Below are 27,166 nucleotides of genomic sequence, written 5' to 3'. Positions count from 1 at the left end.
CTGAAAGGGTACCTCTAAGAATACTCAGTTTTAGTCAAAATGGTTATACAACAGCTAAATTAGACAAGTGTAAGAAAGTATTTATTGAGATGTTAAATTCTGATAAACAGAGGACTTACTATATGGCAGAATGAAAAGTCTTTTTGCATTTTAACCTCATTTAACAATTATATTGTTTCCATATTAATAGAAAGCCTAGATGTTTTAATTTATGAGTAAGAAAAATCTGTGGAAGAAACTTTTTTAAATTCTCACCTGAAGATATGTTTTTATTGATTTTTAGAGAGAGAGAGGAAGGGGAAAGGGGAGAGAAAGAGAAAGAGGGAGGGTGGAAGGAAGAGGTAAAGTTAAAGAGAGATATATCAATGTGAGAAACATCAATCAGTTGCCTCCCATATTTTCCCTGACCTGGGATCAAACCAGTAATCTAGGTATGTGCCCTGATGGGGAATCAAACCCACAACCTTTTGGTGTACAGGACAACGCTCCAACCAACTGAACCACCTGGTGAGGGCCAAAAAAATTTTTTTAATATAGATGAGTATATAAGCATCTGCACTTCAAATTTGGTTTATCTTTTCTTAGCCTTTAAGTTTTAATCTATTCTCTTGAGCACATTCACTGAAAATTTTATTATTTCCCTTCACAAAGATTTCCTGCTCTTCTCATTAACTTGTGAACATTTCAATGCAAAGGGTAAAGTTTATAAGAAACTGTAACCTAATTATCACCTACCTATAAATCTCATTTTGCAAATCATAAACTATCAATTACAGATGAAAACACAGATTTAAAGAGGTTAAGTGACTTGCCCAAGGTCACTTAGTGAGTAGTAGAAAGCTGGAACCTGAAACTTTCTAAGTCCAGTGTTTTTGCCAATATATTATTTTGCCTTCTAATAGAAAGAGAGGTTTCAATCAATCCAATTTGACTTTTTAAGCTGTACATTTTGCTGTCTCTTCAATCAAGAGAAACAAATGTAGGTTAAACAGTTGATTACTAGAAGTTTATAGGAGGCAATGTTGAGATACGGGAATAGGACCTGAATAAAACAAGTAATTAATATAGGGGTTCTATTTACTTTTTAAAAAAATTTGTCATAACGTTATTAGGAAGACAGAGATAAATCAAGGTCAGAAGGCACTTGAGCAGGGTTCATAAAAACTGACACTCAAAACCTCTTGAAATGTCTTAAAAGATTAACCTTTCTACTTAATTCGTTTTAAATTTTATTTCATCACTCTGAAAATCTGTACACCAGGCACACACATTTGATAAACCTCCACTCATCAGTGAATCTTCCCCTTATACCCCAAGATCCTTGACTATGAGGTTCATGTCCCATTTATCTTTATAAACCCTAGCACAGCACAGCACCAGGCCCAGTTACTGCTTAATCAAGGTTTACCACTCGGCAATGCTTTAGGACTCTTTTGATTTCCAGGGCAATGCAGTAAATGGGTAACAAAAAAATTATGGCAAAAATTTATTTTAACAATCCAATCAAAACCACCTAATTTAAAATACATAATCAAGAGATATTTCTGAGGCTAAGAGAAGGTGAAAGAACACTAAATGATACCTTTTAAGATATTGGATGAAGTGAGCGAGGAACACTAAGAGTTAAAGACTATTTCTCCCCACAGAAATATTGTGGAGGAAAAAAGATTTAATTAAGTAATCTTTATCCAAGTTTGAATGTTGTAACATTTATATTGTGGAAGTAAAAGGTCTCATTTTTGGTCAAGAGTCAGGGAAAAAAATAAACCATCATGGTATACAGCTACTACTCTACCTATAATTATCTTGAGATTTCTATACGCAAAACTGTTGAAAGAGAGAGAGGGAAAGGTTTCAAGGAGATAGGTATATTTAACTCTCAAATGGGTAGGTGAAAATTAAAGGGAATTTAAAAATATAAATTAAGTTATTAACGTATGTATGGTAATAGGAAAAAAATGGAAAAAAAATCCAATTTTGCAGGATTTACATGAAAACACACCACTGCGCACTTATGCCTCTATCATGCCACCACCACTCAAAACAATAGCTTTCAATAAATATTCACTATGTACCAGGCTTTGTGCTAAGTCAGCGATTTTCAACCCCTGTGCAGCAAGAATTTTTAAAACATGCAGTACCTGACTATTTAGTCAGGGGCACTGACCTCTTTTCCCACAATAGCTGTCCAGTGTGAATGAATCGAAAGTATACCTATTTTATTTTTTTTTGGTCACATTGGCAAAAAATATATTTTTGGTGTGCCACGTAATTTTAGCAATTAGTTTGTGTGTGCCATGAGATGAAAAACGTTGAAAATTGTGCTTAGTGCTTCACATGCTGTATTTAATTCTCACAAAATAATCTCATAGGGATTAACATTATGTCCTACAGATGAGGCACAGGCTAAGAAATTTGTGCAAGGAATCTATATCCAAATAAAGCTAATAATAACTCTTAATTTTGAAACAGGTGTGTTTTAAATGTATACTGGGTCTGGTATACCCAAAACATGCCCCACTCTTTTAGGAAAGTGGGAGACTTAAAACTCTGATTCTGTCCCCTCTTCAATTTCCCCTGCCTTTACTAATTTTCACTTGAAAGTCAAAAGACACAAAGGATGTTTTCAGTTACGAACTCAATGGCTAATGTGATTAATTTCTAGGACTTACAAATATTTGTTTCAGCATTTTCAACAAAGGAAGGTTATTTTAATAAACTTTTAAATATTTATGTTCCTGGTTCCCCTATTATCTCTAGGAAATTAAGGAACTCCTTTCAGTTTAGTCTAATTTCTAAGAATGAAGTTCCTATATTAAAACGTTTGCAAAACCAAACCAAAAAACGTGTTACTTGGCAAAAACTAAACAAAAAATGAACACCCGTTTAAACGTGCTACATGAAACACTACACTCAGCAAAATTGGCAAAGCCACGTTTTTACCTACTAGTAAGCACCCGGTTTCTAAAACAAGTGAAAAGTAATGCGAAAATTTAGTAGTGGGAAAAACAGCTACAAATGGCTCTTAAGCTAACTAAAGGGAAGGCGGCGAGCGGCGCGGCACCCTCCGAAGGCTGAGGTCCCGCCGCCGGTTTCCTAACGGGGATGTGATGTAATCCTGGAGAGCCGCCCAGGGGAAGGGGTAGGCTGACAAAGGGAGCGCCTGCGCCAGGGTGCGGGCCAGCCCGCGACGGCGGGCCGGGCGGGTCACTAGGGAGCAGAAGAGGCCCAGGCCACAAAGGGCGGCTTCACGGAGCGGGGAAGCGGCCCGACAGACGCGGGAGCCGAGGAGAGGAGACAGCACCCGGGGACGCGGCGTGACATCTGTCGTGCGGGCCGGCAGGGGGCAGCGCAGGCAGGATGTCACGTGGAGCGGGCGCTACGGGAGCCGAGAGGGCTGCGTGCGGACAGGGGGGTCTTTCCCACCGCCTGAAAGACTGCGTTACTCACAGGAGTCGCGGACTCTTCTTGCCCTGAGCCGGAGACGGGGGCTTCGCGGCCTGGGACTGCAGCCTTGTGGCGTCCGGGGGCCTGGCGCTGGGGCTGCTCCTCCGCCGGCGGGGATACTCGGCCTTCCTCCGACGGGACACGGCGGCGGCGGCGGCGGCGGCCGCAGCGGCCCGGCCCCGGTCCCGTCCTCCCCTCAGCACGCGGCTGCTAGTGGTCCCCGCAGGCGCCGCCGCCGCCGCCTCAGGGGGCTGTTGTTGGGGCTCCTCTGGAGCTGCCTTGGCCGCCGCCGCCGCCTCACCCCCTTCCTGGTCCTGCTGCTCCGGGGGTCTCGGCTCTTCTGTCTCCCCCGGCATCGGGGCTCGTCCGTCCCCCACCCCCTCGTACCAGGCGGTGGAGGCGGAGGCGGCGGCGGCCGCGGCGCTGCTCCCCCCGCCCCCCTGCCTCTCAGAGCGTCCTGCACACACTCACTCTGCGCTCCTCTCTCCCCCCCCACCCCTCCGCCCGGCTCCGAGGGCACCCCCCCCGCCCCCTGCCACTCAAAGTCGGCTACCGCTGGCGCCGCACGCGCGCGCCCGACAAAACGCCCCGCGGACCAATCGGAGAGGAGGAATGGCTTCTTCGCCCCGCCCCCCTCCACACAGCGACGTACCGGGTTCCCTCCCCCACCCCTTCCTTCAACCAATCAGGGAACGGCTCCAAGGGAGCGCGCGAGGTTTCCTTCCCCGCGCACCCGTTCTCACCGTTAAACGGCTGCGTCCCGCGACAATCCTAAAGTGACCTTTCCCCCTCTCCAGAGTTCCACGCGCGCTCGGGGCAGTGGGAGGGGCAGGTTTCGCGAAGAGGTTGGTGGGAAAAAAACGCACCTCTTTCCCCGCCTCGCGCGCTCCCCTGGAGTGGCTGCGCGCGCACCTGCCTCCCTAAGGAGACGCTAATGCCACAAGGGCTCTTTCTAGCCTTAAGCCACGGAAGGAGCCTCGACCTTCTCCTGCCTCCACCCCGATCCCACTTTCCTGTATGTGGCCTTTCTGTCCCCAGCGTTGCCAGGTCTTGCAGGGAGAAGGGGAAATTTTTTTGAGCTGTCGCTTCTCCTTTAAGAAAAAAAGCGCCGTTGCTGCCGGATGAAAGTCTCTGAAAAAATGGCGGCGGTAGAACAGAGGCGGGGTCGTGAGGGCATGGAGGGCCCGCCTCTTCGGCGCATGCGCATAGTCAACTTGCCCAAAAGCATCCTGGGAGGTGAAGTCCTCCCGATCCTACGGTTTAGGGGAAAAGATAGGAAACCAGAGGCGAAGAGGTTGCCGGGAGTTTTTGACTGATGCACGACGGGAAAAGTAGTTTTTTTCCTCAGTCCTAGCGCACTGTTCCCGGGAGGCAGTGTTTCCGGGTTAAGGGGCGACACCTGTGCAGATCCAGGCGCAAATTTTTAGCCCGTTGCCCGTCAGGATTTCCCGGGAAGGTTTCCCCTGCTCTGTTTCTTGCCGCCGGCGAAGCACCTCCAGGGCGGTCGCGCAGCAGCCCGCCCCTCGGCTTCGGTGCGGCGGCCCTGCCCTGGCCCGGCTGGTGGTCATGTCTGCCGTCTCCGTCTCGTCAGCCCGCGGCTGGCCCACCGCCCCGCGAGCCCCTGGGGGTCAGGGCCCGAGTCCGGTTCCGTCGGGCCCTCGGGGGGCCTGCCCACCCATTGTTTGATCCTTAGTAAAAGTTTGTGGAAATTCGTGGAGTTGCGTTTCTGCCAGACATGGCGTCGACCGCTCAGCTCGGCCGCGGTCGCGGGGCTCGGGGAAGGTAACGTGGCTGAGTCACCCACCCTCAGGCTCCCGCCCCGAAGCCACCTGCGCCTGCGGTTTCTCAGTGTCGCTGCTGCACAGGAAGCACGGTCAGATGAGCACTTCTGTCAGAACTTCTATTCTGCCCCAGAGCGAGTGCGACGACGTGGTCCTCATGCGATTAACGGGCGTTTCCTTTTGCTGGTGGACCGGCTGAGTGCGGCCGGGAGCGGCCTCGCGCCTTCCTCTGCCTTCGCCCCTTAGGACCACGGAGCGATGGGCAGGACCGCGTTACTACCCCCGGAAAAGAAGGCACCCGGGGGTACAACACCCAAAGAAAGCGGGTGGAAACAAGATCTGGGGAATCCGGTTCTCAATTTCACATGAATCGTTCAGTTAAAGCCGCAGATGCAGCGCAGTGTTCGCAAGCCAAGCCCGAGGTGCATTTCTTCCTTCCAGCACTTGGGCTCAGCGACCACTTCAGATTAGGCAACTGTTTTCTATTTCCTATGGAGTGTTTTGCACTTTCATGGGGCTAATGGCATTTCAGTTGCAAAAGCTGGCATAGCGTGGGGGGGAATTTTTTGCAAACGCGTGTGTTGGGGCAGCACTGACATCCTACGGCTGCCCAAAGTAATGCAGAGTGGGAGTCTCTTTCCATAAAATAAAAATAAATAGTCTTCAGAATCACTAGGGAATGGAGAATGAATGATTCCTTTAGATCATCTAAAGGAAAGACCTCTGTGTAACAGAGGAAAGCGCACAGGCTTTGCAGTTAAATGTAGATTATAATAGGTTGAAAAGCCACCTATTCTATTACTTTAGCAAGTTACTATTCCTTGACTCTATTTCACCACTGGTAAAAATGGGGGTAATATCTATTTCACGGGACCATAATTATGGTTCTTTACATACCGCCTTCCCATAGGAGGCCTTTGTAAATGTTTTATTTTGTTCAAGGTGAATAAAATCCGTGGTTTAAAAAAAAGTAAAAGGTAACCTCAGCATCACATTTCAGAAAACGGCTGTAAAGCAATTCCTAGGTAGGAATTATGCTCAACTGAGATCTCTGCAGCTTAGCACCTTGTGTCTTAAATCTGCCAGTCCCATTCTTCTTGTCTCCTGCAGTTGTCTGCATTTTGAACCCCTGAAATAAACTAGGCCCCAAGAATCCGAAAGTAAATACACCTCAGCCACATTTCATGAATTTACAACCTATCCAGGAAGTCAGATAAACATAATTTCTGCATAGTTAAATAAAGATAAAATGAATTGGGTGCTGGTTAACTCTGATGGTCAAACTATCTTGGTCCCCCAGCTTCACAGGAGAAAAAAAACAAGTTTCCTGATGCACAGCCACAGTGGGATATCCACAGTGGGGGGAAACACAAGTGCCAATCTGCCATTCCCAGGAATCCAGATGAATTCTGGCCTGTAGCAGGTGCTCAAATGTTGCAAAATTAATTTTGAATCTTAATTGCCCTGGCCAGTGTACCACCTGAATTCCAATTTTACTACCCGCCTTCCTATGTCAGTCCCATTTTGGAAACTCTGACCTGTAAGAAACAAAGAAAGAAAAAAAAAACACAAAAAAAACCTCACTAAATCAAAAGAGAGGAAGTGCTGAGCAAATACAGGAACCAGAAAGGGTTATAGAGGCTGCTTCGCACCATCTCATTCAGTTCCTTTGCGGTCCCCCTCTTCAGCACCGACCAAAGCAGTTCCTCACACCTTGTGGCACCAGAGCATCTCGGATGCGAGGCAATGGAAGAGCTGGGTGAGTGACGAGCTTCTTGGTAGAGAAACTCAGAGGGAATAAAGACTCGGCTGCCATCCCCCTGTGTGGTGGGGCCTGCTGCTAGCCATATGGAGGGTAGTGCTGGAAGACTTCATTTTCACTTCTCTCCTGACCTCAGCTCACCAAGAGTAAAGCATGAGGAACTACGATTGTTTGGGGAAATATGGGTTCACTGTTTCTGTGGCACAAAAGGCGGCGAGTTTGGTGCTAACCACAGAGTAAGCTGCACACAAATCCTTTTGGGTTGAATTGAGATTGAAATGGTCATTTTGTTAAGAGCATTTGCCCTTTGGGAGCTACTGGAGATCATAGAGTGATCACACAGTAGGCAACGGCAGAGATGTGATTTGAGGAGAAAAAGAAAGAAATGAGTGTTTGTGAGGAGAAGAAACAGGAGTACAAGAAGGAGGGATTCACAAAGGTTGGAGAAAGGCCAGGGTGGTTTCATTTGTTCTGTGATTTAGTGTTAAATCTAGATGACACAGCACTGTAACTCCAGGGATTGCGTTGCTCAGCTTTCTATGGCCTGCAAATATAATACCTCCTCCCTTTCCAAAGCAATGAAAAGCAGCAGTGAATGATTGGCCACATTGCTCAAGAGAGATCCCTCATTTCAAAGTATGGCAAGGTTTGTCATTCTTGGGAACTCACTCCATAGCCTTTGCCAAGTTTCGTTGCTGACGTCTTATTAACACTGAGTCACTAACCCAATTTCCAAGCTGTATTAATTCCGCAGTGGCCTAGGGTTTTGTACATTTGGGGCATATCAAAAGTGCAAACAACAAAAATACATCTTGCATATTGTCTTTTTAAAAAATTGTTTGGGGTGTAATCTGAGAGTTGGAGGAATAGAGGAAGGAAGGCAAGTTACAGGAAGGCCTAGGAAAAGGCGGTATTTGATAAATACAGATTGGACTGTTTTGGAGGTAAAGTCTATTTTGACACTTGGGGTAGAATCCGAATTCGTATCCTGTGTGAGGACTGGGGAATTTCACATTTCTACCTGAGTTCCACTAGAGTCCAGCTCTGCTTTTTTATGTTAAGGATACCTAATGGCCTTCATGCAGATAATTCAAAAAGCAACTAATACTTTTTCAGCCACTTAGACATTTTTACATATGCTAATCATTTTAGTGTCTGAAACGATCCTCTAAAATGGGTATTGTCCACCTTTTTCCCCCTCAAAATGAGAAAACTAAGAAAAGCAAAATAACTAGTTCAGCATCACTTTCAGGAGCACCTGACGCCAAAACGGACTAAGCTACGAGGTATTCTATTTTAGAAATGTGTTGGCTCAGGTGTTCTGGCTGATAGAATGACCCAGATAATAAAAACAATAAATAAATATATTTGCACATTTTGGCATTTCTTGAGCAGGATAAATGGTAGAGAAATCTGGTCCAGAATTGTAGAAAGAACCACGAAGGCTGGAAGGTAATATTCCTGTAGATGATTCGGGTGGCTACGCCTCAGCCACCTCTTCAACTTGTCCTCAGCCCAATAGCTACCTAAGGACTTAGGGTGGGTCTCTCTTCCTGCTGGGGAGAAGTAGCTTGGAGGACAGGTCCACACAGGTATCCTGTGTTTCCTCTCTGCATCCTTCATTACACAGGGATACGAGATAAAGAGAAACCAGGAGCAGGCTCTGGCTCTGAATGAAATTGCTACAATCCAGTGAAACACCCCCCCCCGCCCCCCCAAGAGACCTTGCTTTACAAATCTTTTCACATTAATACTGATAATTATTTGATTTCTGCAGATGAAGGGCTACAGAGGACTGTAGAGTTCTCAGTCTAGGGCTCCCCCACCACCAGTCATCCTGTATTTGTCATACTGAAATTTGTCATCTTCAAATTACGGAATCTGGCAAAAAGGCAAGATGATCTTGGGGTGTTGGTGATATGCTCACTCAGGAAACAGGAAGAGAAGGGCCTGTCAGCTCATGACCCAGGGAGGAGAGTTTCAGTAACTTTGGCTACGGGTCTCAGGGTAACCTTCTATTCCTAGTGGTATGGTGTGTTTCTCTTTTAGAGGGTCTCCCCTCTCTCTTAATCCTTATTGGGTTTTTGTTGTTGTTGTTTTAATATATCTTTATTGATTTCAGAGAGAGGAAGGGAGAGGGAGAGAGACAGAGAAACATCAATGATGAGAGTCATTGATCGGCTGCCTCCTGCAAGCCCCCGACTGGGGATCTAGCCCACAACCAGGGCCTGTGCCCTGACCAGGAATCGAACCGCGATCTCCTGGATCCTAGGTCGATGCTCAACTGCTGAGCCACGCCCAGCCTGGCCTAATCTTTATTGTAAATGCCTTTTTATTTTGAATCCAAGAGGGTCCATGACTTCTGGTTGGAGCACTGTTTAGAAAATACAAAAGAAAGGAACTATATCTTGATAGAGGATATAGACTAAAATTTTGGAACTCAGAAATTTGGCGTTCAGTCTGGCTAGGAAAGCTGTGAGAAAAGAAGTTTTACTTTATCTTTCTACCTCAGTTTTTGCTTTCTCTTTTATTCTTTTAAAAACTTTTTATTATAGAGAATTTTAAAATATGCAAAACTAAAGAAAATAGTTTGATGAAATCTGATGTACCCATCAATCAGCTTTAATTATCAAGTCCTGGCCAATCTTATTTCATTTATAGACTCATCCATTCCTTTAATTCCTGTATTATTTTAAAGCAATCTCAGACATTATATAATTTCATCTGTAAACATTTCAGCATAATCTCTAAAATAAATCTGTATATACTTACACAAATAACCATACCATTGGCACACCCACAAAATCTTTAATAGTAATTCCTTAATATTATGAAATACCATTATCACACCTAAAATATTAACAGAAATTATCAAATATTATCATGCCTAAAATAAATTAATAGTATTTACTTAATATTATTAAATATCCAGTCAGTGTTTAATATTCCTGATTGTTTCTTTTTTGTTTGCTTGTTTATTTCTGTCCTTATATCATTTTAAGTTAAGATTCATATACTAGAATTAGTTACAAGCTTCTAAAGCCTTCTTTAATCTATTGGTTCACCCTCAATCTCTTTTTTCATTACTATTTATTTGTTGAAGTGTAATTTCTCCTGAAGAATATAGCTCAGTTTGCTTATCTCTAAAATGATGCATAAAATTCAATATTTTTGTGAAATGGATGATTTAGAAATATATGTAGATTTTTTAAAATTAAATTTATCATGGTGACATTAGTTAATAAAATTATATAGTTTCAAGTGTACAATTCTTTAATACATCATCTATATATTGCATTGTATGTTCACCATCCAAAGTCAGATATCCTTCCATTGCAATATATTTGACCCCCTTTACCCTTTGTTCATTCGTTGCTTTCGGTTTTACATCCCACATATGAAAGATCTGTAGCTTTCATTTGTAAGAAAGCTTAGATCTTTCCTAATGCCATCAAGAAATATCCATCCCTCCTGAAATAAATGAAAATCTTTTTTTAATAACGTGTGAAGTTCATTTCCTTCACCTGAGGACTTCAGAGCTAGGCGGATCCTTAGAAGTAATATAACCCAGTGTTTTGCAAACTTTTAAAAACTACAACGTGTAATAAGGAAACCACTAGAGATCCACTAATAGGTCTTGACCCACTAATTGCTTCATTATGTAGATGAAGAAATAGCTTCAGAAAAGAACATGCCATGCCTAGATGACCCAGAGAATCCATGTGAGAATGGGGACTGGAATTACTGATGTGAAGTTAGTTTTGGGGGCTGGTGATCAGATAGCCCCAGGTCAGACAGCCAGGTTCTGAACTCAGTAACACTGTGAAATCAAACAATTTATTTGGCTATTTCTTAGTCTGTAAAATAAGCATCATAATATCACCTGCCTCAAAGAATAAAAATAACTAAATTAAATATATAAACTCCTGACCACATTGCCTATCATATATTAATTTTATTATTAATTTCATCATAAAAGAAAGATAAAATTGTAATACTTGTAGTAGAGTCCATTGTCCCCCCCCCCCAAAAAAAAAAAAAAATACCAGAGAAACAATCTCAACTATTTGGATTGCAACATCTTGCGTGATTTTGTAATACCTCTTTTTTCCCCCCAATCTCCTTTTCTCCCCAGACCCTAAAAGACAGACTACTTATACTCTCTTTTGAGAATTTTGTTATGTGCTTGGGATATAAGAAAAAAAAAATAAAAGTTAAGAATAAGTGTTTCTGTCCTGGTATATTTTTTAAAATTAATATCATTGCTTATATTTTTCTGACAGGAAAAATATGTAGAATTTGCTTTTTTTCTAATTGAGGATCTTTATGAGTGATTCACCCCAAATAAATGACAAAAATTAATACCTTGCAATAAAATAAGTCAAATTATAGAGTGAGGCTATGAAATCAAATGCAACCATAGGAAATAAGAAACAGGCCACAGCATGTGGAGGCTTTAAACATCTTCTGGTAGAACAGACCACAGAAGTGTGGTTTGGAAGGAAAAATGAGTAAGGGAAGATATTTTCAGGAAAATAGCCTTGACCCAAGAGAAGAGGGAGATGAATGGAAGCACAGGGGGAGCTATTTAAGGGGGAAATTATTCCAGAAGACTTCCATGCTCTATACTATGATGCCTTGTGTGTTACGATGTAGATGCTTTATTGGAGGAACTGGAACGCTCCACCCTCCAGGACGGCCGTGAACCCTCCAGCCCCGCTCCTCTTCCCGTGGGTCCGCCTTCCAGCAAAGACAGTGGCCGTGCTGAGACTGCAGGCAGCCCTTCTGTGCAGGATGACACAAGCCCCTTGCAGGTAACTTTTCATTCACTGGAGTGACTTGAATATGGATGCTTGAGTGCTTTCTGGAAAAGAATTGTGCCTTCCATAAAGCAATGTGAAAGGACAATCGTATATTCAAGGAAGAGAAAAAAAAAATCCCTCAGTGATAACTTAAAGGTGGTTGGTTTTGGAAAGAGTGCTTTCTCAATTAAAAAAATATATATATGATCTACAGAGAAATATCAGTTAAGAGTGTTGACAATTTCAAAAATATTAACCATAAAATGCAGCTTTGCAGAAGATTGCAGTTTTATAAAAAAAGATAAAATATAAAAACAAATTAGAGGGTATTACTCTAAGTGAAATTAGTCAGAGAAGGACAAATACCGTATGATCTCACTTATACGTGGAATCAAAGGAGCAAAGTAGATGAACAAACAAAATAGAAACAGACTGAGGGTTGCCAGAGGGGAGGGGTGTTGGGGAACCTAGTGAAAAAAGTGAAGGGATTGCGAAGTACAGATTGAAGTTGCAAAATAGTCATGTGGCTATAAAGTACAGCATTGGAAATATAGTCAATAATATTGTAATAATTATATATGGTGCCAGTTGGGTACTGGAAATATCAAGGGCTTTGCTCTGATTCATTTTGTGTGTTTTATGCTTTCTATCTGAGTACCTCTTTATTTCGGTGCTTTTAGGGCAAGGAGAGGGGCACTATTTGTTCACATGACAGCTACTCCGCTTAGAATGTGGCTTTTCTCTGTGGGATGGCTGATATTCCTCTGCCTTGTAAAAGGAAATCTCAGAGATATGCTGTACCCTTTAGAAGCTAAAACCATTGTCTAATTCTGGGTGTCGATAAGCGCTAACATTCCACCAACAGTCATCCTCTGTCACTCTGTCTTAGGTGCAGCTCGTGTACACTACTGATATCAAGGGGCCTCACGTCTACAGGTATTTTTTTTATTATTAAATATTTGAGAAAAATAAAGTTATAAGATAATTGTTATCAATCTGTGTTTGGACAATGCTTTGCTTAGAACTCCTACTACCCTCCTCTTCTTTCCATAGTCTTTGAGCAGAGGTGGGACTCTGCCAAGCTGGCTGGGGAGTTCCCACAGTGCCGTCTAGATGGGTGTCCAGGCTAATGGGCTATGCTGTTTCCTTCACCACCTGAAAAAGTGTATGTAGTTTAAATCATCACAGATGCTTTGGCCCAGCTCTTCCAGGTCGCAGAAGGGAAAACATCAAATGAAAATTCAGCAAGATGTTCACAAAATCAGAGCTAGCATCATAGTTGAACCCTGACAGTGGGTCTCCATGGCAGACTAATGAAATAGACTTCTTCTTTCCATATTTGCTCAAAATTCATTTAGTGAATGGAGGGATTGCCTTTTAAGAAAAGTTACAGATTGAAACATATTCACTTACTAAGTCATGGCCAAAGCAGAATTGATAGTCTGTAAAAAATAAAAAGACCACTTTTCTTGTTCTTTCTTCAGTTATAGCTTGAAATTTAAAGTCAGACAACATTCTGGGGAACAAAATAAAAGCCTTACAATAAAGATAGTAAAGGCTCATGCTTGGTAAAGAGTACTATGCCACACTTTATTTGGTTTCAGAATTGCAGCCAATAGTGCGCACACGATGCCAAAATAAGGAGAGGATCTGTGCTATCAAAAAGTCTTTTTATAGCTTCCCACTTGAGGACACTTTCTACTTTGATGGGAGGGAAGCCAATTTATTAATACAATTGCCAGTGTGTTCCAGTTCCAGGAAGTTGCCTGGTGGGCATGCCCCTAGACCTCCCTGCCCACCCCCTTGTAAAAAAAGCAAACAAAGCAAAACAACAACAGAAATACAGTGCCTGGTGCACAATAGGCTCACAGTAAATATATGGCTTTTTAAATGAAGGAAACCAAGACTTTAATAGAAACACTAATGAACCTGTGAACATATAACATGAAAACCAGCCCAACCAAGCAGCCATTTCCTGTCTGGCTAGCATCGTGATCAATTGATGGCACGCCAATACTAACTTATCAATGACCCCTCCCCTACGAGTCTTTGATAGGTTTCCCATCAGACCCATTCCTCCCTCTTCTCTTGCTCTGTTCTGTGTTCCAGGGGAGCTGGCCCCTGTGGCTGGGATTGTCCAGGCTCTAGGGGCAATTGTCTCTCTCTGGCTTCAACCAATGGGAGGCGCTGTTGAGAGACTGGAGGGCAAAAGGCAAAGACATTTAATACATTTCTCCCCCAGTTTCTCTCCACAGTCTCCATCTTCAGTTGCACCTTTGTTATGGCTCCAGCTGGAACAAAAATAGGTCTTCTATGGTCCAGCACATGCCTGTTGACCCGGGCCCCTGGGCTCTGGTCACTTTGCCTCTTTGCTTTGTCCTTTTGGCCTAATGACTTCCTGCTGTGGTTAATCTCTGGGTTCCTTCAATGTCTTCTGTTTGCTTTTTTAGCTCTCCCATCACCTGTGTAATAAAATTTCTGGGTTAAATTCCTTCTACTTACTCCCAATGTTTGTATTTTCCTGAGTGGACCTCAACTGACACGCTTCCTGTTACTGAATGGTGCATACTGTGTAGACCTTTATGAGAGAGTGAGATGAAATCCAGGTGACCTAGGAAATATGCAGTAGACTGATACAAATCCCCAGGGCTGGTGTAATTCAGACAGACAGGGCTGGCAAGTACAGGCAAAGCGTGAGACCACCATTTCCTGTGGTTTGCTTAAAGGAAGCAAACGCTGCTCTGGACCTTGAAAGCATATTCAATACTAGTTGTAAGTATAACAATGTAATAATATTTCTAGTATAGCGACATATCAGTAGCATTGTGACCAATAATTTAGAAATGTCTCTCTTCCATGCACAAAAGTAATTTTGGTAAGAAGAGGGAGAAACAAGTTATTAAAATACTGCAGAAAAAAGGACAGGGGAGAAAAATCGAGCACAATGAAGCCTCTCACTTGAGAAGTCGGGGTTCTCTTAAACACAAACTTTGTGATTTATATTATTAAAATCTCTGAGAAGTGAAATAAGTTGTTACTGATGGCACAGCAAAGCACCTGTCCCATCTTCAGGAGGTCAGGGGGCAAATCAAAGGTTGCTATAGTGATGCAGTCATCAGCCCATTTCTTACTTAGAATGTCATATTGTTGACTTGATTACTATTAGGGGGTCATGACAATGATTTACCTCCCTTTATACACTGCACTAGGAGCCTAGTTAAAAACCAGTGAGAATTATTTGAATAAACACGTGTATGCCCCTGCTGTGAGATGGACAGGTTTTAGGATTCTACAAACCCACATAAAAAACTACATTTTTCCTCCCCTGAGGCACAGGGCAGCAGAATGTGCTCACTGTCCAGCTGCCTTTTGTATGAATCGGTCACTTGGATACCTGACCATTTTTGTTCCCAGATTGAAAGGAAAAAAAATCTTATGTCTGGCAGGAGGCCATGTTGTACCTAAAAGATGAAGTCTTCCATGTTAAGAGGAGAAGACATCCACCTTCCTCCCGCGTGTCCCTTGTTGTTAAATACCCAACATAAGTGAGTCAATAGTGTGACATGTCGTACCCAAGAGACAGTCTTGTTTTTCTTAAGAGAGAAAGAGAAACATTTTCTTCCTGCTTTTTTCCTGGTTGGTAAATAAATAAAAATAAATAAAGTAGTAAATCTAAGTTTTCATTGTTGAAAATATATTTAGTGAAAGACAGAATGTTTGGCTGTGTGTGTGTGTGTGTGTGTGTGTGAGAGAGAGAGAGAGAGAGAGAGAGAGAGTCAGTTTGGTGGGCAGTTAGCTAAGCTCACTTGGTTAATGTTGATTACAAGCATTACTTGAGTCAGTTGCCTGAATGATCCAGTTTTTCTACTTCTCAAAATTTACTCTATGGAAATAATCAAGTATGGGTACAAATATTTATTTAGCAGTATTAATAAGAGCAAAAATCAAAAACAGTCTAAGTGTCTAACAATAAGTGATTGGTTTAATAAATCATGGCACATTGTACTTTTGAAAACTAGATAGCCTTTAAACACTATTTGGAAGATAATCTAGCATGGCGATAGAGAACATAAGCTTCGAAGCCTGCAGGCCCAAACTCTGTTATTTACCAGCTGTTTTTACCTTCTCTAAGCCCCAGGTTTTTCACCTGGGAGTGACAGTACCTCACTCTTAAGGCTGTTATAAGGATTTAAAGAGGACCTGTATAAACCCTTTACAGAGGGCCTGGCTTAGTGTAAACACTCAATAAATGTTAGCTATTTTGGTTTTAAAGGACAGATGAGGATTCATCTGAAGGGTATGGAAAAACATCTACCTTTGACAAAGGAATGGGGGTTGGGTTTGCTTTCAACTGCTTTTTAGCACCTATCAATGTGTTTATAAAGTGTTTCTCTTCTGCATTACTATAACGCATTATATTAATCCTTTTAATGATGTTGAACCATCCTTGGATGACTAGTATAAACACTACCTAGCCATGGTATTTTTAAACACACTTCTGCTGTTTTTATTTCCTCCCCTCCCCTCTCCTCTCCCTCCTTTCTTCTCTCTCTCTCTCTCTCTCTCTCTCTCTCTCTCTCTCACACACACACACACACACACACACACACATGCCAGTATTTGAACAGAATCTGTATTCTGTGTCTTGGATCCAAAATTTTATATATTAATATTTTACTCATAATCATATAGATCTAAACTCAACATCATGTGCGTTATCTAAACTCTATTAGGAGTCTGCACACTTTTCTGTAAAGGGCAAATAGTAAATAGTTTAGTTTTGTAGACCATAAGGTCTCTCTCTGTCACAGCTGTCCAGCTCTGTAGGAAAACAGCTGTAGACCGTATGAATGGGCATGGCTGAATTTGGCCCAGGGACCTCAGTGTATGGATGGATGCCTGCCTGTTCAGCTTCTCATTTATTTTTGTCTCTCACCCAATAATAACTGAGAGAAGATCTAATACTTTAAAGTTGTAAAAGAAAGTCATTAAATAAAAAAAGCAAACACATACACATTTGGGGCCACGGTCCTAAAGCACTTTTCAGAGCCTACTTTGCACCTGGCCCTGAAAAGCCAGGGGCAAATGGCCTGCCAGCTACATGTCCAGTGCTTTTCTTCATATCCTTGAGAACAATAGTCAGTTTTTGAGATGAGCAGAGAGGGAGACACAGAGACACATTTTTAGTCTAGTACCTATATTTTAAAATACTGTCTGTGTCTAGTTTTACTGACATCTAAGTGTTTAATAGTTAAAACTACATTTTCTAATATTTTATGTGTGACTTAACATTTATTTGAGTTTTGATGCATTAGTATGAATTTTTGTTTTCTCCCCATAGTGACATCCAAGAGCCAAAGGAATCACCACCACCTTCCAAAACCTCAGCAGCTGCTCAGTTGGATGAGCTCATGGCCCACCTGTGTGACATGCAGGCCAAGGTGAGCACAGTCCCTGTGACAAATCCTTCAGGTTTATCTCTTTGGAGCTCAACTTTGTGCTATGTATTTATCTGGGCACAAAAGATACTATGATCCAGGCACTGATCTCAAGGAGCTTAGTGTGTGCTTGGTAAAGTGAGGCAAAAGCCTCTGTCACGTTTATAGAATAAAAGACAGGTGGTTTATCGAAATATGTGGCGCAAACATCAGGAATGTAGGGCAGTCAAGGAGATTTCATCAGAGGTGGGCATGGGTATGAGATAGACTCTGAAGAATGGAAAGTGTTTGGACTCAAAGAGATGAGAGAGGAGGTCCTTCTAGTTGGAGTGAGCCCTGAGGGCACTGGCTTCTAATGCTGGATAAAGTGCGCCAGGACTGTTAAGGGGACCTGCCTGAGCAGGATAGAGGAATGCTGTGGACAAGCTGGGGCAGAGCAAGAGAGGTTAAGTGTGACTTTCACAATAGGAAGCATGAGGGGTCCCAAGCCCCAGAGGGAGATAAAAATCCATCTCCTTGTTCCAGCCTCCAGAGCATGAGTGGTGAGCCCATGTGGCCTGGCAGGGAATGAAAATCAGATAAATAGGCTTAAGAATTTATCAAGGGAAATAGCATCTAGAATTCCTAAAGTAGAGAATACAGCCATTCTAAATTGGTTGGAGGATCTGATACACACACATCAAGTGACTGTGAAATCATTTCAAGGCAGTATGTAAAAATGTGTGTGATTGGGGAGGGTAAGAACCTTATCTTTGTGGCTCACCGTTGGACTCCTAATACTCAGCACAGTTCCTGACACATTGTGAATATACAACTTATTAGAGGGACAGATAAATAAACACCGGAAACAAGTTTTCTTTAATGTCTATAATAAAGCTGAGTGCATTCCTCATTGCGCTGTATATCTGGAAATACTAGGAAAAAAATCTACTTTAGGTTTAATTGTGTGGTATTTTCTAATTGACTTAGCATGTGCCTTGGTTTATTTACACTTGAAAATAGCTGTTTATTTTTAAACAGGCAATACATTCACATTGTATAAAAATCAAAAGTACACAAGTTTGCAACAAACTGTTTCTTTATCAGTTCTGTCCCCAGCTATCCAGTTCTGCTCCCAGAGGTAGTCAGTATATCCTGTTTCTTACAGATTGATTCAGAAGTGTTCTGGAATATATGAGCAAATAGAGATAGATGTAAATGTAGATGTAGATATAGATATATTATTGTGTTTTTACTTAGTTATTTTTCTTATTTAATATTGGTCACCTTTGCAGGCCTTTTAGACGTTAATCTTTTGAACACTAATCTTTTCAACTTTAACTAACATCGTATAATAAATAGAGGGGGAAGGAAATCCGTCAGATGCTAAAAGTTTCTAGAAGGGAAATGAGCATTTTGGATTAGTGAGATATTGTGAGGTTATTCCTGGTAGTAAAGATAGGAGGAGCAGAGGCCTGAAGTCAGACTGGGACGGATCACATTCGGGAGCCTGCAGGGAACCAGCTGGCTGTGCACAGTGGAGGCCTGTTCCTGAGTGGCAGGCGGCAGGGCTGGAGAGGTAAGGGGGGCCGACGGAGACTGGGGCGTCTGTGCGAGGAGTGCGGGTGCGATGCTGGGAGCAGCGGGCAGTCACTGCGGCCTTGGGGCAGGGAGTATGGGGCTGCCGGTGGCAACAGCCCGGTTGGAAGGGAGCTGAGAGAGACGGAATCAGGACTAGAGCTGATGAAGGATAACTTGGGCATCTTTTCTGTGATTTGAGGCTTTTCCTTTGAATGTTTAATAATAACTATTTTGGGAATTTTGCTTCAGTAACTACAGTCCATCAGCAAGTCTTACCTGATGACTTCTCACCACCTTCTCCACTAACACTGGCCCAAGTCATTATTTCTGGTTTGAGCCGTTACCAAGTCTCCCACCTAACTATTGCCTCTGATTCCACTCTATGCTTAATTCCTCACTCAGCTACCACCGGGGTCTTATAAGTCAGATTCTTTCACCCTTCACTGGCTCCACCACCCTTGGGATAACACACACCAGGGTAAAAATGTGATAATTGTGATCTTTGCCTCCAGGTCCATTATCTCCTCCTGCCACACTCAGTCTCACTCCCTGTGCTCTTGCCCCACTCACCTTTCTTACCGTTCTTCTAATGTACAAACTATTTCCTTCCTCTGGGCCTCCCCTTCCTCTGGCATGCTTTTCCCACAAATATCAATATTTCTGAGTCCCTACGTAAATCACTCAACTGTCCACTCAAATATTACATCCTTAGAGGTCCTTCTTCAAATACCCTCATCACAGTTCTTCCTTACCATCCCACCCTCTGTCACTTTTTTCTCGATTTATATAACTTATATCTTATTTCTAACTGACATAGCATTATATTTATTTTAATTGTTTATTGTCTATCACCCAGAGAATGTAAACTTCATGAGGGCAGACACTTGGTTGCTCTTGTACATTGTCTCTACCAAGATCCAGCCTAGAGCAGGGATTGGTACAAACTAGATGCTCAATAAACACTGCAGAATAAATGAACAACAAGAAGATTGTTGACCTGTGGCTATCGCAAGGGCCAGAAAAAGTATTATCTTCGTCCACTCCTATGGTCAGAAAATGATTTACTGAAGATTAGTCAGATTTCATTCTGCTTGAGGAATTTAGGATGAAAAAGAGATGAAAGCATTTGTATTGGTGTTACAATGTTGGATTCTTCCATACCTTGGAGGAAAGTTCAGGAAAGACTAAAGGGTCTGTCAGTAGAGGTGAGTTCATAGGGTCATGAAGAAGATGCCATTGAGGATAAATGTCCACGAGGCTGACTTTCTTCATGCTTCTCTCCTTGGTACCAGGTTGCAGTGAAAGTAGATGCCAACAAGAAGTACTTACCAGACAAGCAGGAGCACAAGGACTCCCTGGACTCAATGCTGGGGGGTTTGGAGCAGGAATTACAGGACCTTGGGATCGCCACAGTGTCCAAGGGCCATTGTGCTTCCTGCCAGAAACCGATTGCTGGAAAGGTGGGACGAGCCAAGATGTTGGTCCTACAGCCAACTATGTCTGTGTGTCTGTCTCTGTCCCACCAAGGATTGCTCTTTCTCCTTGTATTCCAAGAGACTGTAATAATCGTTAATAATCACTGATCACTTACGGAGCTCTGGGCACCGAGCTAAATGCTTTACAGGTATTTCTTCACTTAATGGTCACATGAGTCCTTGAGGGAGACTCTAGTATTGTTCCCTTTGTAAAGATGAGGAAACTGAGGCTCAGGTCCAAGGTCTAGTAAGAGGTAAAGCTAGGATTTGCACCGAGGAGAGTCAAACTCCTGAGTTTAAGCTCTTGACCATTTTTCTGTGCTGCCTTCACTGAGAGGAGCTTTCTCACTGCTCCCTCTGTGCAAACATTTCTCGTTTCAATTGACTCCATACGATTTTCGGCTCCAAATCATGGCCACTCACTGCTGCTCTGCATCATCACCAAAACCACAACAGGGCTGTGAGACCCGACTGCGTGGGCCTGAGATGAGCTTCTCAGCCGGGAGGAATAAACCTGTCGCTTGGCCTTTTCCCCTTCCAGGGGTCCATTCCATGCCAAGGCTGTAGTCGTCCCTTGTCTATCACTACTGCGCTCTATTTTGTTTCTCCCACCGTCTGGGGCAGTCTAGTGGTAAGGAACATTTACAGGCTTTTATCAGCATGAACAAGAACAGCGTAACTCCAGGGGTGTCATTGACTCAGAATACAGAGTGCCTGCTAGAGATGTGTGACCTGTAGGCCCTAGAGCACCCTCCTGGGCTCTCACGCCAGGCTTTGTTTCATCCTTCAGGTGATCCATGCTCTGGGGCAATCGTGGCATCCAGAGCACTTCATCTGTAGTCACTGCAAGGAAGAGATTGGCACCAGTCCCTTCTTTGAGCGCAGTGGCTTGGCCTACTGCCCCAAGGACTACCACCATCTGTTTTCCCCACGCTGTGCCTACTGTGCCGCTCCCATCCTGGACGTAAGTAAACCCCCCGTTCCCCTGCTCTCCTGTAGCTTTTACTCACTCCTTTGGAGCCAGGGTCATGTTTTACAGCTCTGCAGCACCCTAACATCTCTCTGTGTGTTCCTTTTCCAGAAAGTGCTGACGGCAATGAACCAGACCTGGCACCCAGAGCACTTCTTCTGCTTTCACTGTGGGGAGGTGTTTGGTGCAGAAGGTATGACCTTGACCTGCCTTCTTGGACCTGCCCTGGTTGCCTGGGCTTCTGCCACCACCACCCAAGTGCCCATTTCTTGAAAGATGCTATTCTTCTCTGCCTTCTTCCATTTCCCTTTCTCTTTCCGTGTTTTGCATCCTCGGTGTGAGTGAGGAGTTCAAGAATTGTGAGACTAGTCCATGGCTATCTACGTTGAGGGATGTCTTGCAGCTCAGTTTGGAATTCGATATCTATGACATCTCCATGCCTCACATAAATATGGAGCCACACCTAAGATATAGGTATTTAGACAACTGATAAAAGGCCATTTACTAATCAGAAGCTCCTCTTGGGTAGGATTTCTTTTTTCATCCTTTGCTTCCTCTAAGCGGGTCTCCTACCATATGGTTAGTCCATTAATTAGGTGGCATCCTGCCCTACCCCAAGTCACATGGTCACATGCTGAGCTTCCATAATGACAGCTAAACCAGTGAGCCCCCTGGGAAATTAAGTTCATCTGCATGTTTTGTTTCAGTTCACGACATTCCCCTTTAAGGCTCAAGTTTCTAAGCACATCAGAACGTAACATCCTCCCATAGGGACCAGGTCTTCGCTGTCTACCCTTCTTTTTAATTGTTCATTACCCGGGCCATGCAGGTGCGCCCTCATTCCCGTGTGGCTGAGAACCTCGCCAGAGTATAAATGCCCCCCTTCTCTCTGTGGCACTTTTAATTGTTAGTATTTCAAACCCATCCTCCAGAGGTAATTGGCCCCAGAGAGGGCCTCCAGGCAAGTAGGTGCTGAAACTGTCTCAATTTCTTGGACACCGAATGCAGGGGTGTCACAGCAAGTTTGGCTAATTGCTTTTCATTCTTCTCCTGAGACTCACTGGAGTTCAGACAGAGGCTGTCACTTCCCTGCTCTGATTCTTATGACCAGCTACCCACAGATCCCTAGATGAGGGTCATCTAGGTCAGTAGGCATGTCTTACAGTTTTCTCAAGTAACATTGACTTACCATCAAGCTCAGTTTTAGGTCATTTGCATCACCTGAGGACTTGTCAGAAATGCATATTCTCAGGCCCCATCCAGACCTACCGGATCAGGAACTCCGGGGGTGGGGCCCAGCCAGGTGATGGATGCACAAGGACATGCAAGAAATATTGGGGCCACACAAAAGCAAGGAAGGTAGTTGTGCACGTTGGCTTGTTTTCCTTCAATACTAGGCCTTCCCACAGTAAGTTTCACTTGATCACACGTTAGAAATTCTTTGATAAAGTAAAAAGCAGTAAAGCGAGCTCATCTGTGTCTCAGGGAGAACAGGACAGCTTATAAAGTTATTAGTTTAGATCATTAGACCTATAGGCCTCAGAAGTCTGTTAAACTATCAGCTTTTCCAAGACAGCATCGTTGAACAAGGCAAAGCATATCAAAGAGTGACCGGAGATCATGGAGAGACGGCAGCTCCCTGACTTGGGTCCCAATCCCTGGCTGTCCTCATTGCCTGTTTGTTTTTTTTTTAATCTGGCTGCTACCATCAAAATAGATTTCAAGAAATAATGTTCTTTGGTGGACTGCTTTCCAATCCATTGAGCATGCTTTGCTTACATGATATTTCAGTGGGCACAGGTAGAGTTTTCATATTTGCAAAGCTATTGGCTTATGATGTTTGTGCTCATCCAGTGCTCTCAGGTCCCACAGAGAGGTCAAGGTCAGGGCGCATTAGGATTTCTTTGTAGTTCTTTTCATCTTCGGAATACATCCAGTAGGACTGTACAGTCAAAATACTGCATTTTAAAGGTACTAGAATGAATGATTGCCTTTCTTTGGTCTTATCACCCATTTCCTATGTAGCTACATTAATTCATCTCAGCGTGGCTCCGTTTTTAGGGATAAATTTTATAAAACAATAATTGAAACTACATATTTATTCAGGGACCTTTGTATTTGTTGTATTTCTCTGAGGTACAATTAGCAAATACTTTCCTCAGTTTGTCTTTGTCTTGGCTTTGTTTATGGCAGTTTTTGGTCATGTATAAGTCATTAATATATACTTTTAATGTAGCTAAATTTATTAATTTTTAACTTGCTTTTGAAATTTGAGCCATTTTATGACAGTTCTTATTTCATTCCCAGACTAAAGAAGACTCCATGAATTTTTAATTCAAATATTTGTATGGTTTGAATTATTACATTTAGATCTTGCATCCACTTGGAAACTCTTATTTCACAGTACTTTATTTTTAAACATCAGGCAGTTTTTCCCTGGTGCCGTTTTAGATATTAGGGATAGAGTGTGACAAGACCAACAAAGTCTAGTTTCTCTCAGAGCTAATGTTCCAACGAGGAAAGACAGACCACGATGATGACTTCAGATCATGGTAAATGCTGTACAGACAATGAAGAAGATGAAGTGGCAGAAATGGGCTGGGTGAGATGATTTTTTAGCTCATTTATGAATGGCAAGGTGAGGCCAGCCACATCGAGGCCTGGGCCAGAACTGTCCAGGCCGACGGAAGAGTTAGTGCTAAGGCATTGAGGAGCAGTAGCTCCGAGCTCACTGGGCACCGGCATTGTCCGGGTGTTTGTCCTATCAGCCCTCTGCTGACTCTGCATGCATTTCTCATTGCAACCCTTTGAGGGAGGCACTTCTTGTTAGCCTCGTTTGGAATAGCCCGGGTTCGGGAGAGTTCAGAATCGTGGGCTTCTTCTCACCCTCCGACTTGGTGGAAAGTCTCAAACAGCAACAGTGAAGCCTTGATTTTCTCTCTCCAGGCTTTCACGAGAAGGACCAGAAGCCGTACTGCCGGAAGGACTTCTTAGCCATGTTCTCACCCAAGTGCGGGGGCTGTAACCGCCCGGTGCTGGAAAACTACCTTTCAGCCATGGACACCGTGTGGCACCCAGAATGCTTTGTCTGCGGGGTGTGTAGCCTCGGTTATTTCTTGGATTTAAGGAAGCCAGGGGTTCTTCTTTCTGAGAGGCAGAGCTGCTAGTACAGATCGCAGCTCGAGACGAGGGATTGATGTGGGCTCCCGAAAGGGGACGGGAGGCATAGCATTCGTTGTGGCATTTGCTTGTCTGTTTTGCAAGTGGGACATATTCTAGCCTCCATGTGTCAAGGACCCAAGTGAGTTCCCGCTACCGGCAGGTAACTGGCGGGAATTTCTAGGCTGAACGTTTTACTCTGCTGATGTTTCCTTCTTGACACCCGCCTTCCTTTCCTTCCCCCCCCCCCCCCAGGACTGCTTCAGCAGTTTCTCCACTGGCTCCTTCTTTGAGCTGGACGGGCGTCCGTTCTGCGAGCTCCACTACCATCAGCGCCGCGGGACCCTCTGCCACGGGTGCGGGCAGCCCGTCTCCGGCCGCTGCATCAGCGCCATGGGCCACAAGTTCCATCCCGAGCACTTCGTCTGTGCTTTCTGCCTGGCACAGCTGTCCAAGGGAATCTTCAGGGAACAGAACGGCAAGACCTACTGTCCATCCTGCTTCAATAAGCTCTTCCAACCGTGATCTCGGCTCACCCCGCAGCCCCCGCAGATCCCCTGTAAAACTTAAACCAAGAGAGGAAAGTACATTTGATGATACTGGCCCCCTGCTCAATAGACTTATAGAGAAGCACAGGTGATAGACACAGGGAACGACTACATGTCACATGGCTGGGCATGTAGCCTTAAGTCTCAGATTTCTAGTCTTTTTTTTTTTTTAATTGGGTACATGGATTTAGATCTGGGTTGTGCTATCTAGTGCCTCTGCAGATATATTTTCCACATGCACACATGCATTTCATAACGAGTTTTCTCAGATTTTTCCATTTTCATGCCTATGATGGCCCTGGTCACCTCTTTTCTCCTTTTCAAGCTTCCCAAATTTCCCTGTGACTCAGTTCCCCACAGCCATGCCTGTGGGCTTTATCCTTGCTATCAGGAATCATGGTAGCACTATTAAGCTCCTTGTGTCTCCCTTCAGTGTATTTCTTTTTTTCAAGAGGAAGTAGATCTTAACTGGACAACTTTGAGTACTGACATAATTGATAAATAAAGTGGCTTGTGTGCTTTTTAAAAAATAATTTTTTATTGATTTTAGAGAGAGAGAGAGAGAGAAGCATCAGTGTGAGAGAGAGACATCGATCCGTTGCTTCCCATATGCACCCCGACAGGGGACTGAACCCACAAACCTGGGTATGTGCTGGGAATTGAACTGGGGGGGACCCTCTGGTGCACAGGATGATGCTCATACAACTGGGCCACACTGGCCAGGGCAAGTGGCTTGTAAGTTTTGATGACTCAGTGTCGCATAGTTTGGTAGATAAACCTTCTCTTTCTCATATTAATATACTAGGCACTTTGTGCAGTTAAATTTATACCATACCTCCTCCTGTTTACTTCCATACAATAAGCATTCTTTTAATCAAAATACGTTAAAAGGAGGGACTCCTATTCAGTAACTTTTTTTTATTTTATTAATTTTGCCTCATAACATTTATTTTATTTTTGTACTTAGATAAATGAATCATCTTAAAAGATAACAAAGCTTCTTAAAATTGTTCTCATCACTTTGTTTAGTTCGGAGAAAAACTGGATCTCCACTAGGCATTCACAAATCTGTATTTACATATATATGCATATCTCCAAACTCATAAAATTGTATGTATTAAATATGTCCAGATTTCTTATATATCAGTTATATCTCAATAAAGTTGTTGTTTAAAAAATGAAAACACATCTTCCTCAACTTCACAATTGTCTCATGAAGACAAACAGGATGCTTTAGAACTTCTCTGAAGAAAGATGTTATAAAAGATCATTTGACCACTTTCTAGTTTGGATTGGGAATTCCAAGCCCCCAATAAAAATCTCCACTTAATTATTTGTTCTTCTGCAAAATATTATAAGTAAAGTTATAGACAAGCTAGTCAGGTTGTTAAAGAATCTGACTTTCTCGTGTCCTACCTCACTCAAGCTTCAGGAGTCATGTTTACTCAAAAAAGATATGGATGAGATCTGTACTATATCATTCTTACCATGGTCTTAAAGATATCATAGGATTACTTGTTTAAAAAAACAGATTAAATGACTGAGGAAAACTCCTTAACTAAAGATATTTCTTAAAAATAGAACTGATTTGGTGTCTAGGTTGATATGGGCGCAGGACTTCTGCAGAACTGACGGATGATGTATTAAGTGATTCTTGCCAAGCTTTATTATATCTGCCTGGGTCCTGCTATCTAGTGCCTTTGCAGATACATTTCCCACATGCACCTATTTGTTGGAATGAATGATAAGGGGCTTTGAGAGTTAAAAAAAAGTGGTAACAGTGAATTCTGTGAAATAGGAACTTCACACGCATCCAAGTTATGTGGGAGGCCACACAGACAGGGAAGCATCTGGCCTCGTGTCCCGTTTGGCTGGGCGAGGGAACCAGACTAAGCAAAATTTACGTTCGACTTCTGAACATCCCCTTTACTGCCTTTGACTCTATGAGGTCATCTGCAGGTGTTAATATGGCAGTGTTCGCGGTTGCCTTGGCAATTTGACAAAGTAAATGTGGGGTTTTCGCCTTTGAGAAAGAATTTCAAGTGCTAAAACTTTTTGTTAAGGATGAGCTATTTTGAGATTTCAGCAGATCTAAATATTTTTTAAATGTCAGAGAAAAGCAGGAGTTCACTAAGGTGCAATAATGAAGTGAAGACTTTTTCTTCTCACAATAATAAACAGAAGTGGTTATAGCTGTTTGAAATGAGAAGATGCCTTCAGGACT

General features: G+C 43.1%; 2 protein-coding genes across 3 annotated transcripts in view; one reads left to right on the top strand and one right to left on the bottom strand.

Annotated features, from left to right (window-relative positions):
- ZFP91 (ZFP91 zinc finger protein, atypical E3 ubiquitin ligase) overlaps positions 1-3,932 on the bottom strand; it is a 28,295-nt gene extending 24,363 nt beyond the window's left edge. For both annotated transcript variants that reach the window (XM_081155294.1, XM_081155295.1), the window contains exon 1: positions 3,451-3,932. In XM_081155294.1, coding sequence (XP_081011420.1) covers positions 3,451-3,803 — 353 coding nt within the window. In that variant the 5' untranslated portion in view covers positions 3,804-3,932. The remainder of the gene's footprint in view (positions 1-3,450) is intronic.
- Positions 3,933-4,127: 195 nt separating this feature from the next.
- Positions 4,128-26,269, top strand: LPXN (leupaxin). The gene is made up of 10 exons (XM_081155313.1): positions 4,128-5,650; positions 6,917-6,987; positions 11,647-11,804; positions 12,682-12,728; positions 17,134-17,233; positions 20,083-20,250; positions 21,056-21,229; positions 21,347-21,428; positions 24,182-24,330; positions 24,650-26,269. The coding sequence occupies exons 1-10, from the start codon at positions 5,619-5,621 to the stop codon at positions 24,917-24,919; spliced, it is 1,251 nt and encodes a 416-aa protein (XP_081011439.1). The 5' UTR covers positions 4,128-5,618; the 3' UTR covers positions 24,920-26,269.
- Positions 26,270-27,166: the final 897 nt, after the last annotated feature.

Source organism: Miniopterus schreibersii, assembly GCF_964146895.1.
Source record: "Miniopterus schreibersii genome assembly, chromosome: 12".
NCBI classification, from domain to species: domain Eukaryota; kingdom Metazoa; phylum Chordata; class Mammalia; order Chiroptera; family Miniopteridae; genus Miniopterus; species Miniopterus schreibersii.
The sequence above is the reverse complement of the archived record's forward strand: the minus strand, read 5'-3'. Positions and strand labels throughout refer to the sequence as shown.